Source organism: Trachurus japonicus, chromosome 16 (assembly GCF_045865225.1).
Source record: "Trachurus japonicus isolate A0001 chromosome 16, Traja_1.0".
Lineage (NCBI taxonomy): Eukaryota > Metazoa > Chordata > Actinopteri > Carangiformes > Carangidae > Trachurus > Trachurus japonicus.
This window is the reverse complement of record NC_140922.1, coordinates 5056565-5070769: the sequence shown is the minus strand read 5'-3', so window position 1 is coordinate 5070769 and position 14205 is coordinate 5056565. Positions and strand designations below refer to the sequence as shown.

The following is a 14205-nucleotide window of genomic DNA, read 5'->3' as shown; positions in this document are numbered from 1 at the left end:
CAAGCAGCGGCAAGAAATGAGCTCATGTTGTCTGAGCAGAGACCCGAGGCTTTGTTGTTAAAATAGCTATTAGAAATAAAAGCACAGACTAATCATGCCAAGACACAAATCTTCTGATTTCTTGAAAAACAGTAATAAGCGGAGTCTGAGTGCACGCTAACACAAAGGTTTTTTAATCTACCACAGCAGCGGTGCAGAGACACATAAATCCAGGTGTCATCTGCATAATTGTGATTGATGATTTGACTGTTTTGCATAATCTGCCCCTAATGGAAACATGTAAAAGCTTAAACAAAGCACAAGACTCAATGACTGAGCCTCGGGGGGATCGCCGTATGTCGTGTGTGTTTTCTGAAGAAGCTGACTCGTGGTGTTCCTCTCTTGGAACCACTTCATGATTCATCTCAGCCTGGATAGCAGGTTTCTGCTCCTGTCCACTCGTATTGTTGTGTCAATGATGTCTTAGAGCAAATGGATCTTGGATTAGAGCTTTAATGAGAGCAGTGCCAGAAGAGGAAAAAAAAAAATCCAGACTGAATATTTTCAAAGTGACACTTTGAGGTTAAGGAATTGCTTTCTTCCTTATTAGGTGCAATTTAGATCATTATTTCCTTACACAGATTTTTCTGTCATCCTGAATGTTTGAAAGCACCACATCATCACGCTCTCAGAGTCACTTCTCTGCTTCAAATTAAAATGCTTTCAACAAATTACAACCTAGCTAAATATGCTATCCTAATATTTATTGATTTATTTTAAAGTACACTAAAACTCACATCAGGCTTTTTCTAATTACCAGTGGTAACAAGGACGTTAAATGTGCAGTAATGTTGTGGGGTTATTGAAATTCTAAACTCAGAGGTTAAGTAGGGGAATGATCACAGAGTGCTCCAGCTGCCTTCATGTTTGATTTTATGCCACAGAAGAACAATGGATGGAAGGCAAAAAGAAAATACTGATTCGATGAGTCTGGATTTTCATTTTTCATTCCGGTCTCACTTCCACGTTGTCAAACAGTGTTTTGATTGATGTTTATGATTTCAGACAACCGATGCTGCTCCACTGGCTGAAGTCAGAAATGTCTCTTCTTACTTAAAAGTAAAGCACAGACATCCCAGTGACACTGACAGGCTTCCTCACTGAGTAGACCAGAGTTAAGAATGGATGAGAAAGAGCCTCTCTCACAATCTGTCACATTCTTACACTGAGCTACATATAACTGGAGGTGTGACCACTAAAGAATTCTCTTCCCTGGCTGTAGCTGCTAAAACACTTAAAAAGCTGCTTGGATATCGACATTGTGTTAAAGGGAAATGCCAACTTTCTCTCTATGGATTACAAAGTGTGCTCTTGCTGGGATTTGCTTTGTGTGTGTGTGTGTGTGTGTGTGTGTGTGTGTGTGTGTGTGTGTGTGTGTGTGTGTGTGTGTGTGTATGTGTCGATTGGGGTAAGTGTTTGCCAGAGACCCAGCAAACGAGTGCACGCCCACGCCGAACACCCACAGCACAATGGGTAGTGGGAGCAAAAAGCTAATGGACGAACAGACAAATAGACGTTTGAAATCAATGAGCTGGAGAGCGTTCAAGATTGTAGTTTTAGTTATGCAACCATTTGAAAGCAGCAGAAACGAGCTCGGTGGTTAAACAACAAAAGGACGCAGCCAAAGAACTACGAAGATTACTTCCTGCCAAACGTAAATGCTGTGTATTAGTCTGGAGATCTGCCCAAAGTACCACTACCGCAGTGTTAAATGGGAAGCTATTTATGTTCATAATACACTTTCAATGGGGTGTGTAACCTCGTGGCACAAAACATCATTCATTTTGACCTGAATATTTTTCTGAGACAGAAGAACGCCAACCGTCTTGGCTGGGGAGGCATGGGGGGGGGCTTTGACAGTCACTGGAGGCAAATCTGGAGAGTCACAGTGTGTTGTGGTTGTGTGAGGAGCGGTGTGTACGTGCACGTGCCTTTGGGAAGTGTCGGTACATAACCGGTGCTGTGCGTCACTGTTAAAGTGGCTGCAAATTTGAGTCTTTAAATAACAATGCTAAATCAGATGAGAATGTGAAAACGGTGTGACAATGTGAAAGGAATATCTGACGGTAATGAACCTCAGAGAATTATCAACAGAGTCTGCAGCTCCTGTCAGCTTTACACAGCTTTACACTGACTTTCAGCTCCTTCTTCAGCTGCTGGGCTCAAAACTTCGCTTTTTTTTCCAGTTGACTTTTTTTCTGGTTTGCTCTCAATACTTTCACAGTTTTTTTTTCTCTCTGCAGCAGGAAGTTGTTTTCAGTAAAATATCTCCAAAATTCAGTGCACAGTACCTGCTCAGAGACCAAAAACAGAGCTTAAACAGAGTGAATCCTTAAATAACATTCATCTGGCTGTGATGGATGCTTGCTACTTGTTTCTGCTGCCCTGTGGCTAAAAGCAAAAACTCTGTTGGTGCAGGTCACTGTTTCCTACCGGTGCTTGTTCATGTTAGCAGCTCTACAGTATGTATGAGAGACACAACCTACTGCTACAGTGTCCATTAACGTTACCGTACTGACATTATAACCAGTCAAAGCACGAAGCAGTCAATCATTGAAAACAAATTAACTATAAGGCTTCAACAATATTAAAGGGATAGTTCAACATTTTGGCAAATTGACCCATTGCCATAATCCCTAAAGTTTTAGCAGTAGGTTTGTTACCTTTAATTGTTGGTGCTATTTTTAGAACGGTGGAGCAGAGCCGCGAGCTGCTCAGAGCTACGCTACGGAGGCTAATGAGATTTCTCGGTTTCCCTCATCAAACTCATCAAATACACAATCCAACAACTCCAAAACACTCTGGTGGACAAGTTGTGACCTGCACATTCACCACGCTATGAGATAATAACGGAAAGTTACGAGACAGAGGCAAATTGTGGAAAAACTGCCCCCGACGAGAACTCGCATCAGGGGTTTCGCATGAAACAACTCCGTCTCATAACGTACCTGCTCCTAAAACTATAGGGATTATGGCAATGGGCCAATTTGCCAAAATGTTGAACTATCCCTTTAACTCGCTAAAATTCATCCATCTGAATAAACATCTCAGGGTAAGACTTCTATCAGGCCCAAATAAACCCACCAGACCCCAATACAACCCGTGCACCATCTGTGAGCCTGGCCCAAGTCAGTCTGATAGAGGTGATGCTGCCCCAGCAGTTCCAGTTCACTACAAATACACATGAGCTGGTTTATGAGGTCCACTGTGGTTTTACAGTTGAAGACACGTCATCACTAACATTCTGCACCAACAAATGTATTGATTATGTTGACTCATCATCACAGCCTCAGAGCAAGAGCTAATTTTGAGCGTAAAATTTTTTTGTTTTTATTTGAATTAAAGCTTCAGTTGGTAACAATTATTCAGTCATATTTGCTGGAACTGTCACTATATTCTGATGGTCAGACATTAAATGAGTAATTTAGGACAAAATCCAACTCCTCTGGCTCCACCTACAGCCTGTAATCGTATTTGCCAAAATCCACCGCGCCCGACGATTCTCCACCAGTCAGGTAGAGGGAGCAGGAGGAGCAGCCAATCGCCGCTCCTACACGTCGTGCTATGGATACGGTACATCTTCTGTGGGTGCGTTTATGGCTACTTTGTGTGTGTCTGTGTGTGTGTGGGGCGCTTGGCAGAGGTTCATAAAGGGACCTGACGGAGTATTGTCTTGAAATTTCCGACCAAGTCGCGGAGTTTACTTTCACTTTCGTCAACTTACCAACTGGAGTGCATATTTTTTACTTTTATTTCAAAGTGTCGGATTTGGGCCACTTTTGCCTGCAGTCTGAACGTAGCCACATGCTCATTTGTCAAACATCTAGTTAGCTAAAGAAGCTAGCAACATGAAAGTGGTGGTTGTCACATGACGGGCAAATTAAAATTTGCAGAGCTGAGACCATGAGATAATGTGACTGATTGCTACACAATAATACATTAAATATGTTCAGGTATTAAACTTTCAGTGCGACAGAAAAGATTATGAATAAATAATGTTAACTAACTGTAGCTGAATCAATAATAAAAACTGTTAGCGTCAGTGCTAAAATGTTAGCAAACCGCAGCCATCTAAATCATAGTGCATTATGGTTAATGGCTAAGTTGGAAGAAAATGTCATTAGAAAACAGAGCAAACTGTTTTTCTTTCAAGTATCACCTGTCTGTAGTAGAGGTGAATACATGTAGGCTATGGGTGGGCAGTGACCACCAGAACACTGACAAATGCTCTGCTGAGCCCCTGTTGGTGTGCTGGAGGCATGAGGAGGATATTCATATACGGTCAGCCCTGCCCTGCCCTGCCCGGGGCCATCTGCTGCCCTCCCTCTAATCCAGGGGCTTGTCACTGGTGATTAGCCAGCCTCTCTATCACTCTCTCTCCCTCCACCATTATATATTTCGAGCTTATTACATTGATACCAGTGTGTGAAAGCATGCCATGGTGTGCTCTCTCACCCTAAACTCCTTTGTATGGATTTTTGATGCCTACAAATCCTCTATGTTTCCCCTCTCCGTCTCTCTCTAACTCCCTCATTATTATTTCAGGCCTATTATGCTGATGTTAGGGCTTAAATGAAGTGTGCTCTCCCTCTCAAACTATTTTCTTTTTCTATGCATTTTTAAATCGGCAAATTAACCACCTTTTCCAATTTTCTGTTGGCATGTGCACCTTTAATAGGGCTAAGTGTTTCTTGGCACGGAGGCAACCTGTGCAGATAAATGCAGATAATGCAGATAAATTTCAGCAGCAGACTCCAGAATAAAGCTCGGGCCATACTCTACAACAGAATCCAAAACAGCACCATGTTATCAATCAAATGTAAATGTGATGGGTTTACTACCAACTTGACTTTTAATATGGGTTTAAAATCTTTATCACTCTTGAACTATGCCTGTGTGATTAATAAGCACTGCCAGTTATTGTGGAAGGTTAGCTATTTGGAGAGCAGTGGGTAACTTATGTAGTAATAAGTAGGATTAATGAATTACATGGACAACTGCAGGACATACATCTTCTTTCCTCTGTAGCTTGAGTTCACATTCACAAATACATATATATCTCAACAACTACTGGATGGACTGAAGTGAAGTTTTGTATAGATATTCATGGTGCCCTGAGGATAAATCCCACTGCCTTTTCAGTTCCTCTGACTTTTTATCAAGCTCCACAACATTTGAGCCAAATTAATTCACCAATTATGGGATAGTACAACTCTGCCTTTTTGAAGCTCCAATTCCTATCAGTTGTAATGAGTTTGATGCTAAGTAGTCAACATTGGCATGTTCATTCATATACATGGTCATTACAGTTACTAAGCATCTCCATGTGAGTGTTATGGGTGTTTACATGTGAAACAGTATCCTGCTGATGATTTGTTTTTCAAGTACCCTCAGCTGTTTTATCCTAATCCTGGTTTTAGAGACCTGGATTATGTTTTGAAGAATCTGGATATGCTAACTGGGGTACTCTGACAGAAACCAGGATACTTTGGCATGTAAATACTTATGCAGATGAGAACTCAAGACCCAACAGCACACAGATGATCAAATAACCTGGATACTGTTTGAATCCTAGGAACAGATGGAAATGGCCACATCTCTCATGTTTTATGTAAACACAGTGTCCCAAATATGATCAAAACCAGGATCCTGGCGCCCGCTGCCATTGTGATCACGTTAGCATGCAGTTCAAAAACACAACTGAGCTTAATGACATCCTCACAGAGCTGCTGGCGCGACCCTGGGCCTTGTTAGTCGTCGCTCTCGCTCCACTTTACTGCATTTTGTCATTGTACGGTGACGCGAGACAAAAACCAAAGCCCGACGTGGAGCAAGCCAGAAAACAAAGGGAGGGTGAACTTTATCCCTCAGACCAACACCATCAAATCAGGGATTGGCAAACACTGTCACAAACAATTACCTAAAGCCACTGTCCTGTCACTGTTGCTTAGGGCACTCCGAGGAATTACTGCACCATTTTTACTCAACAAGCCAAGAACACACGGTCCAAAAACACGCAGAAAATCATTCAGAAATGGGGTCAGAACTGAGCCAGTGCAATGTGACTTTCAATAACATAAGCTTTGTGCTTATACAAGATTCAAACCAGCAGCAGCAGCAGCAGCTCAGCATCAAACGTCACATTCTCATGATATTGGGATGGATTTAACAGGTTTGATTTGATATATGGTTTCCTTTTAACTACAGTGTAGATTATAGCAGTCTGTGTTTACAGTTCATCATGATCTAATGATGAATTAATCTTCTTGCCACACAACAGTGAGTGCTTTCCACAGCAGCTTACCTACTACAGACATCCAAGCCACTACACTCACACTGACGTGACACAAGGAAGCTGGTATGTCAGGAGAGAAGACTAAATCAAAAAACGCCCCATGACTCTGCCACAGCTGAGCAAAAAAAACAAACAATTGATGTCCAGTGGAAGAAATGAAGGATTAATGACAGTGCTGCTGGACGGACGGGAGGATATTTACTCCTGGGCCTCCGCCATCTCTTCAGCTTTATTAGAATCGCATCGGAGGAGGCAGCGGTGGCTCTTTTCAGGTAAATGTCACGGCTTTCTTCAATGGCGCCGCTATTCCTCTCAGCCCACTGAAGCCGCCTCGTTGCCTCTCGTGGGAGACGAGGGCCATGTTTTGAATGCCACTCCCTGACCACGAAGAATGTGTGGTTTTCCCCCAGTACGGGCGATGGGTTCTCTTTGTGTTGCAACTGAGCACAGAAAGACGCAAACCATCTTTTTTGTTGTAGAGAAAAACAATCCATAAGGCTGGGACATTGAGGAGCAGATATATATATTTTCCAGATTTGCATTGTGAGGAATGAGAAAGGGAATGAAAATTAAAAATCAACCTCAATCAGCCGTTGAGCAAGGCACCTAACCTTTACCTTTCAGCCAGCTGCACTAGGTTGACACACAAACGGTGTCCAGGTGTGAGTGTGTGACTAAATATGAATTGAAGGTGCTGAAACTGGACCTCATTAAATGGTGGGTCAGACTTTTCCATGGTGTTCTATTCTAATCTTTGTAAAGCAGCACGTGTCCCTTCCATATATCAGGTCAAGGCTGATAATCAGAGCAGAAACATCCCTAGATAACACAAATCTATCACTGATCTGCTTACTCACGCCGTGACCGTCCACAAAGTCCACAACTAGGGTAGCAGAGTGACACAGTGCCCCATCAAAAAATATGTTATGAGCCATTTGAATATGGCAAAATAAGGCAGCGGAAATCCTCTTATGTCACTCTAAATAAAGTTTTTTGGATGAAGTGTAATCTCTAATCCTGCCATCCCCTCCTATATCAGTAATAGCCAGGTCTTAGTGTAAGCTCTGCCATTTAGATTAAACAAACTCTGGCATCTCGTTGGCATCTTTCTCCGCTGGATGGATTGGCTATTTCAGAATTGCAGCCGGCTGGAGCGCAGAGTGGTCGGGTAATATCTCTAAAGCCACGAAACAGATCAATCTGGGTCAAATGTGACGTATTGTGCTGCAAATGCTTTTTAAAAAATCAAGTGCAGTGTCACGGCACGCGGTCGGTATCTGCTTCTGCTGCAGTGAGGCTGAAACCGCAGACCACTGGAGCTCCAAGCCGCCAGACAAAAAAGTAACTTTGAAAAATAGCTTCCTTCCTGTTTTGGACAGAAAGATGCTGAGGCCACATGGCTACAGCTGAGATCCGTCCGCTGCGTTCCCTTAGCCAGCCTCCGCCGGCTGCTGAGCGCTCACTTTTGTGATGCTTGTAGGGCCAGACACACAAAACACAATTAGCCTCCATTTCCACTCCAACTGAACTACAGATGAAAACAAAAACACAAGGCAGAGTGAATTAAAATAAAACCCACTGGCATACTCTGTAATGAAAAATGAAAATCCCAAGGAAATTGTCTTCATTTATATGCATGGCCTAAATTTGTTGCCTGTTGCTATGGAATTTAAACAGTGGCCAGCCAATTACCTGCCAGACTCCATGCTTGCCCTCTGGTGCTATGCTAATTAGGGTCATAAAGGGTCACGTTGTAATGCACTCGCTAAAATGAGGCGGGAATCACCAAGGGATGCTCTCATTTGGGACGGTGCCAGTCACATTCCCGCTGCTATCAAAGCCCAAGCCGCTCTAGTCGGACGCGTGTTTGTTCCTGGCTCAGTTTGGAGACAACCCCTCGGACGTAATGTAGGCGAGCAGGTATTAACACAGAGTTATTTAAAGGTACGGGATGTTCATGCAGCACAGAGACACAAGATTCTAATTTAAACCTGGGACGGTAAGCGAGGCAGGTGATCGGGGTCAGGCCGGGACGGGAATCAATCGACTGCGCAGACAAAGAAACCTGTTCGGGTAATGAGCGGCTATAAATGGGAACATTAAAGGGATAGTTCAACATTTTGGCAAATTGGCCCATTGCAATTATCCCTATAGTCATAGCAGTAGGTTTGTTACCTTTAATTGTTGGTGCAAGCTGTTTTTAGAACGGCGGAGCAGAGCCGTGAGCTGCTCAGAGCTACGCTATGGAGGCTCATGGGATTTCTTGGTTTCCCTCATCAAACTCATCAAATACACAATCCAACAACTCCAAAACGCTCTGGTGGACAAGTTGTGACCTGCACATTCACCACGCTATGAGATAATAACACAACGTTACCACACAGAGTTGTTTTCAAGGCCCCCGACGGGAACGCACAGCAGTTTTGCATGAATTTACCTCAAAAACAACTCTGTCCTGTAATGTTCAGTTATTATCTCATCAATGTGCAGCAGGTCACAACTTGTCCACCAGAGCGTTTTGGAGTTGTTGGATTGTGTATTTGCTGAGGGAAACCAAGAAATCCCATGAGCCTCCGTAGCATAGCTCTGAGCTGGATTATGGCAATGGGCCAATTTGCCAAAATGTTGAACTATCCCTTTAAGCCAAAGTCACTCCACATAGATTTAGATGATCAGGCAAAAAACACAGAAAATGAGGCTGGAGAAGCAACTGCACGCTTAATTAGTCAGAGGCACCCTCGGAGATCAATACTCTACAATCTCTCCTATCTCAAGGCTTTATGTTTGATCTGGGCTCGTCTTGTTGCTACACTCCGCCTGGCTGGAGGTGTTTCGCCGTATTAATGACCTTGGGCTTGCCGGAGTGAACTTGTGAACCCGTCACACCCACTCTCCCTCGATTTCCTGGACGGCCTCTTTAGTGGGTGCGCCGTAATAGCAGGTGATTGTGAGAGAGCCCGCTGACAACCCACGGCGAGGGTGACATCCTTCACCGCCGGTGCCGGGGCGGAGGGAGGAATGTATCGGGGCCTAACAACGGCCTGTCAGCGCAGCGCCCGCCGCCCCGTCCCCCCCGCGCAATCAGAAGGGTGACATCAGCGGCAACGCGGCGCTGACACACGGCAGCGGTTCTCGCCGAGCGCCCAGAGCGGTGCCGGGACTGAGACTCCATTGTTTCTGCCGGTGACGGGTCATTACAGATGCACGGCTGACAAATGGAAAGACCTGCGCCGCACAAACACACTGGGATGCACTCACACACACACACACACACACACACACATGCTGCAGCTAAATGATGAGAAAGAATATTTTTCACCAGAGCGAGTGAGTTTTGAATCGAGAAACCTTAATTATTCATTAAAACAATTAATAATGCAAAGAAATGTTCAAGTTTGCGATTCGTGATACATTTAGTTAACCATCCAGGAAGCCATGAAACAAAAGTTGAAATGCTAATGCTCCGTGAAAAGTGTAACAGGTGGCTGATCTGGAGTCTGTGCTTTCTGCTTTAGCCGTCTGACCTTTGTTGGCTCTTAAGATCCTGAATGCAACCTGCCAGTGTGGTGGTGCTGGAGGGTGATTGTAAATGTGACGTGCATTCATCTGGGTGTTAATGTCTGTCACCGTGTGCACTTGCAGATAAACACACATATGGAGGTTAAGCAGGCGAGGTGGAGCAGTTGGCCGAGGAGCCTGTGCATGACTCAGGTGACTTAATAGGACTAGGGCAGAGAGGCACGTGCTCAGATGTGTGACTTGACCCTGTGAGGCGAGACAGTGGGTGAAATCAGATTGGCTAGATCAGAGGCTCCTGGCCACTCCGGCGTAATCTGAATGACAGATAATCTGGATCCCAGGAAAGATTACAGACCCACACTCAGGGAGGGTGGGAGTTGATAAACAGTGATCAAATAAAAAAAAAAGGATGTCAAATCAGACTGGGACGTGATTCGACACCTGTTGATGATGTTCATGGTGACCTTTTAAAAAGGAAATTACAAGTTTTTTTTGTTTTTTTTTAATTTGTGAGAAATTGTTCCGAAAAAAATTAAATAAGTCTATATTTTAAGCTTGTTTGTAGCGGAAGCTCCCAGTGTCTCAGTTCACTGCTCTACCGGTGGAACAATTTCTCATGTCGGGGCTTCAATACAAGAGGGACATTACAGATGAGCAGCATGGAGGTATTTGGATGTTTTTTGGTGTGTCTTTTTGGACGAAGAAAGTTGGTATCAATTCACAACCATTATATGGACAAATACTGCTGCACGGACCCCCCCGTAACTCAGAGAAGGAACGGAGGACTCTGAAAATTCTCACAGCTCTTAGTCGACATGAGGGTGAGTAGATAATGAGTGAAATTTGAATTCTGGGTGAACTATCCCTTTAAGATCCAGTGAAAAATCAACTCATCAAACTGTGGCTAAACAAGACTTCCAGTGAGCGAACAGGAAACGCCAAGCTATGGAGATGTTACAGTGTGTGTTTTCTTGAATACACCATCACCTCCTCTACCACCTGTAATTGCTTTGTCCTCAGGCAGACGTGTGAGGTCTTGACAGCTGAAACCTGGCAACCTTGTCGCTCCAACAACAGACTCTAATGAAGCCTGCACACAGAGCCAGAATGGGAAAGATACACCTGCTGTGTGTGTTGGTGTGTGTGTGTGTGTGTGTGTGTGTGTGTCTACTGCACATAAATTTGCAGGGTACAGCAGTATTTGTTAGATCCATTGTCATGCTGATGTTACCTCTTTACCTATTGGCAAAAAGAAAAGCTTTTTTGTTTTTCCTGTGGAATTTTACTGCTGTGCTTATTGGGAAAAAAAAAACTGTGGATCTTAAAAAAACAGCAATGCAACAATATAGTAGAAGCAGCAGGCAGGGACACAGAGCGATAGAGATGCAGAGGCACAAGTGCATAGGGAGTGCACAGTTGAGAGGAAACGACAAGAAGAAAAATGGTGTGAAATAGCGTCTGAGAGGGAGACACATCCCGGGCAATCTCTCAAAGGCCCCGCGAAAACTGTGGCATGCCATTATCACCATCATCATCACCACCACCGTCCTCATGGTGGCTGTAATCATTCTCCTTTTCTTTTTTTCCCTCTTCTTCCCTTCAGTTATCCTCGCTGCCACCTTCAGAAATATCACTCGCAATGTCAGGCAGAGCCTCTTGTCTCTATCCGCCTCATTTGAATAGTATTTTTCGGAGCAAAAAGATAATAATAAATTAATAAATAAATGAATGAAGACAGCAACTGAACTGTCTCACCTTCCAAAATACAGATACATCATATTTCTCCACAGAAGGCAGTAAAAAGCAATGCGGGGCCCAATTCCCCACAGTTTTTCGAAGACAGGGGCTGTATTTCAGCTCGACTCATCAATATGCAAAACATCAGAGCATTGCTTGCCACAAGAATATTCCCTCCACTGCGTACGCTGCAAATGTGCACAAACATCATCACATTTTGTGTTTTTCTTTTTCTTTTTTTTTTCTTTTAAAGGCGCTTCGATTGGCAAGAAAAAAAGTATGCAAATCTTGTGCAAACATAATCACATTTTGATGAAAAGCACTGGGATTCAAAGCCCTAAATTGCCCTATGTGATTTTAATACTCTGCAGGCAATTGTCAAACCAAAGAGGCACAGGAAAAGAAAAAAAAAAAGAAGAAGACTCCAGGGCTGAAATCAATGCGCTACCTTTTATTTGGGAAGAAGTGAACAAACTCCCAACACTGGATTACATTTCAAAGCCAGAGCCTAGAGCTTTTCAGTTGTGGAGCATGTATAGTGTGGGAGAAAGGTGTTGTAGCGTGGGAGAGAGGCGTAATCACTCTGACCTACAGTAGGGTAGATGTAGGTTAAGTTAGTCCCTCTCTCTGCCTGCAGTGCTCGCTCTGCCTTTCTTTCTCAAGTCGGTTCCCTGGGCTGTCTTTCCTGGGTTGTTAAATCCCTGCTCCTTTAATCTCCTTACTCAGCTACATCCTCTTTAAAGATGCAGAACCACAGGAGAGACGTGGGATACGTCAACTGGGGACTGGTGCGGGGCGAGGAGGGGCGAGGCGAGGCGGGGCAGGACAAGTGGAGCGGGGGTGTTGGAGTTGGGGTTTGTGGAGGGAAGTTGTACTGGTGTTAAAAAATGATAGTTTTTGGTGGAATGATGGATGATGATCAAGGCTCACTATATTCTACTCTACAGCGCTCAGCATCCATTATTAGTCGTGTGCACATCAACGGTGGAAGCAGCAGTCAATGCATCCCCACTGTGACTCCTCATTGGCTCCATGTGATTCCTTTTCTGACACTTTGGCACAGCTACACTCAGCCAGGAGACAAGTGTTTGTAAAGATGTGAACCATCCATCTGATCCATCTGCACATCACATGTAGGAATCCCACACACAACCCCCATTCACCCCCAGCCTCTCAAACGCTGGTTTTGCGTCGATATGATCAAAACCCATTCCACTCCGCTTCCCTCATGGAGCACTGTTGTGCAGCGACGCCTATCAATCATCTGCATGCTGTAACACACACACACACACACACACACAGTGGCAGCAGCAGTGACATTTCAATAACGGTGCATCACCTGAGACTCAGGAAGATGAAAGTAATCCATTCAAAAATGGATCACGGTGCCACATGCTGCTCTACTGTAGATTTCTGGGTCATCGTCAAGTGGATGGATCTAAGAAGTTCAGCTACGTGGAGTTTCTATACCTCCAATCACAAATTTATGAGACGACCAAAGTGTGTCATGTGGGAGCATTGTAGACCTGTGCAAGTCAATTAAGCATGAGGACACGTCTGTGTCTAGACCAGACCCTCACAGCTTTGATTTCCATGATAAAAAGGCAGCGCCGTTTGATGCACGGATATGAAATATTCCTTAAAATCTAAAAAAAGTCACCTCACTGTTCAGTCTCAGCCTTCGCCACAATTAATGAGCTGGAAGCGCACGTGATTACATCTGATCTGACGGATGCTGAGAGTTGACTAATTCACCACAGCACATCATGAATGTAAAAGCAAAGGGATGAGATCTGGTACCTGTCTCCCAGAAGTAGATGGACTTCCAGTCGTCCGTCTGCGTGTCAGCCTTCCAGAAAGCACACGGCAGCAGCAATGTCACCAAAAGGTACCAGCTCCCCTCTGTCCTTCTACGGAGGGTCCCTGCTGCTCCCCTCCACCCCAGCCCCATGGTCCGCCACAGGACAAAAGTAAATCCACTCAGCTCGGAAGGTCAGTGAAGGCAGCGAAGAGAAAAAAAAAAGAAAAAAGAAAAAGAAGAAGAAGAAAAACACACTAGTCCGAAAGGCAACGAGAAGTGAGGTGTGTGCTGCGAGTGTGTGTGAGTGATGATGAGGAGTGTGTGTAGTGTGTAGTGTGTAGTGTGTAGTGTGTAGTGTGTGGTATCAGTCCTGCAGGAGTTGAGGTCCAGTTCTTGGTCTTGTGAAGGACAGAGTAGTTGTTTTTTTTCTGTTGTTGTTGTTGTTGTTGTTGTTCCTTTTGCTCCCAACTTGTCCTGCTGGTCCCCGGGGGGGTGAGGGGGGGAGGGTGGGTGGGTCGGTGTGGGGGCAGGTGGGCGGGTGGGGGTAGGTGGGGGTGGTCAGTGTCCGGGGCTGAGCTGCAGACGGATGGTACGGTCGTCCTCCTCCATCGTTGCCGTGGCTGCGTCCTGTCCTCTGGCTGTGGAGCAGTGACAGTGGGCGAGTGTCTGCAGTGTTGTTCGCCTCCCTCCCTCCCTCCCTCCCTCCCTCTCTCTCTCTCTCTCTCTCTCTTTCTCTCTCTCTCTCTCTCTCTCTCTCTCTGACTCGCTCACTCGTTTGCTCTTCTCTCTGTTCCACCCTCTCTCTTTTTCTACT

General features: G+C 44.7%; 1 protein-coding gene across 1 annotated transcript in view; it reads right to left on the bottom strand.

The window, feature by feature from the left end:
- Nucleotides 1-13876, bottom strand: part of thsd7ab (thrombospondin, type I, domain containing 7Ab) — a 204359-nt gene extending 190483 nt beyond the window's left edge. The window contains exon 1 of the mRNA XM_085803520.1: nt 13391-13876. Within this exon, the coding sequence (XP_085659646.1) occupies nt 13391-13541 (151 nt within the window). The 5' untranslated portion in view covers nt 13542-13876. The remainder of the gene's footprint in view (nt 1-13390) is intronic.
- Nucleotides 13877-14205: the final 329 nt, after the last annotated feature.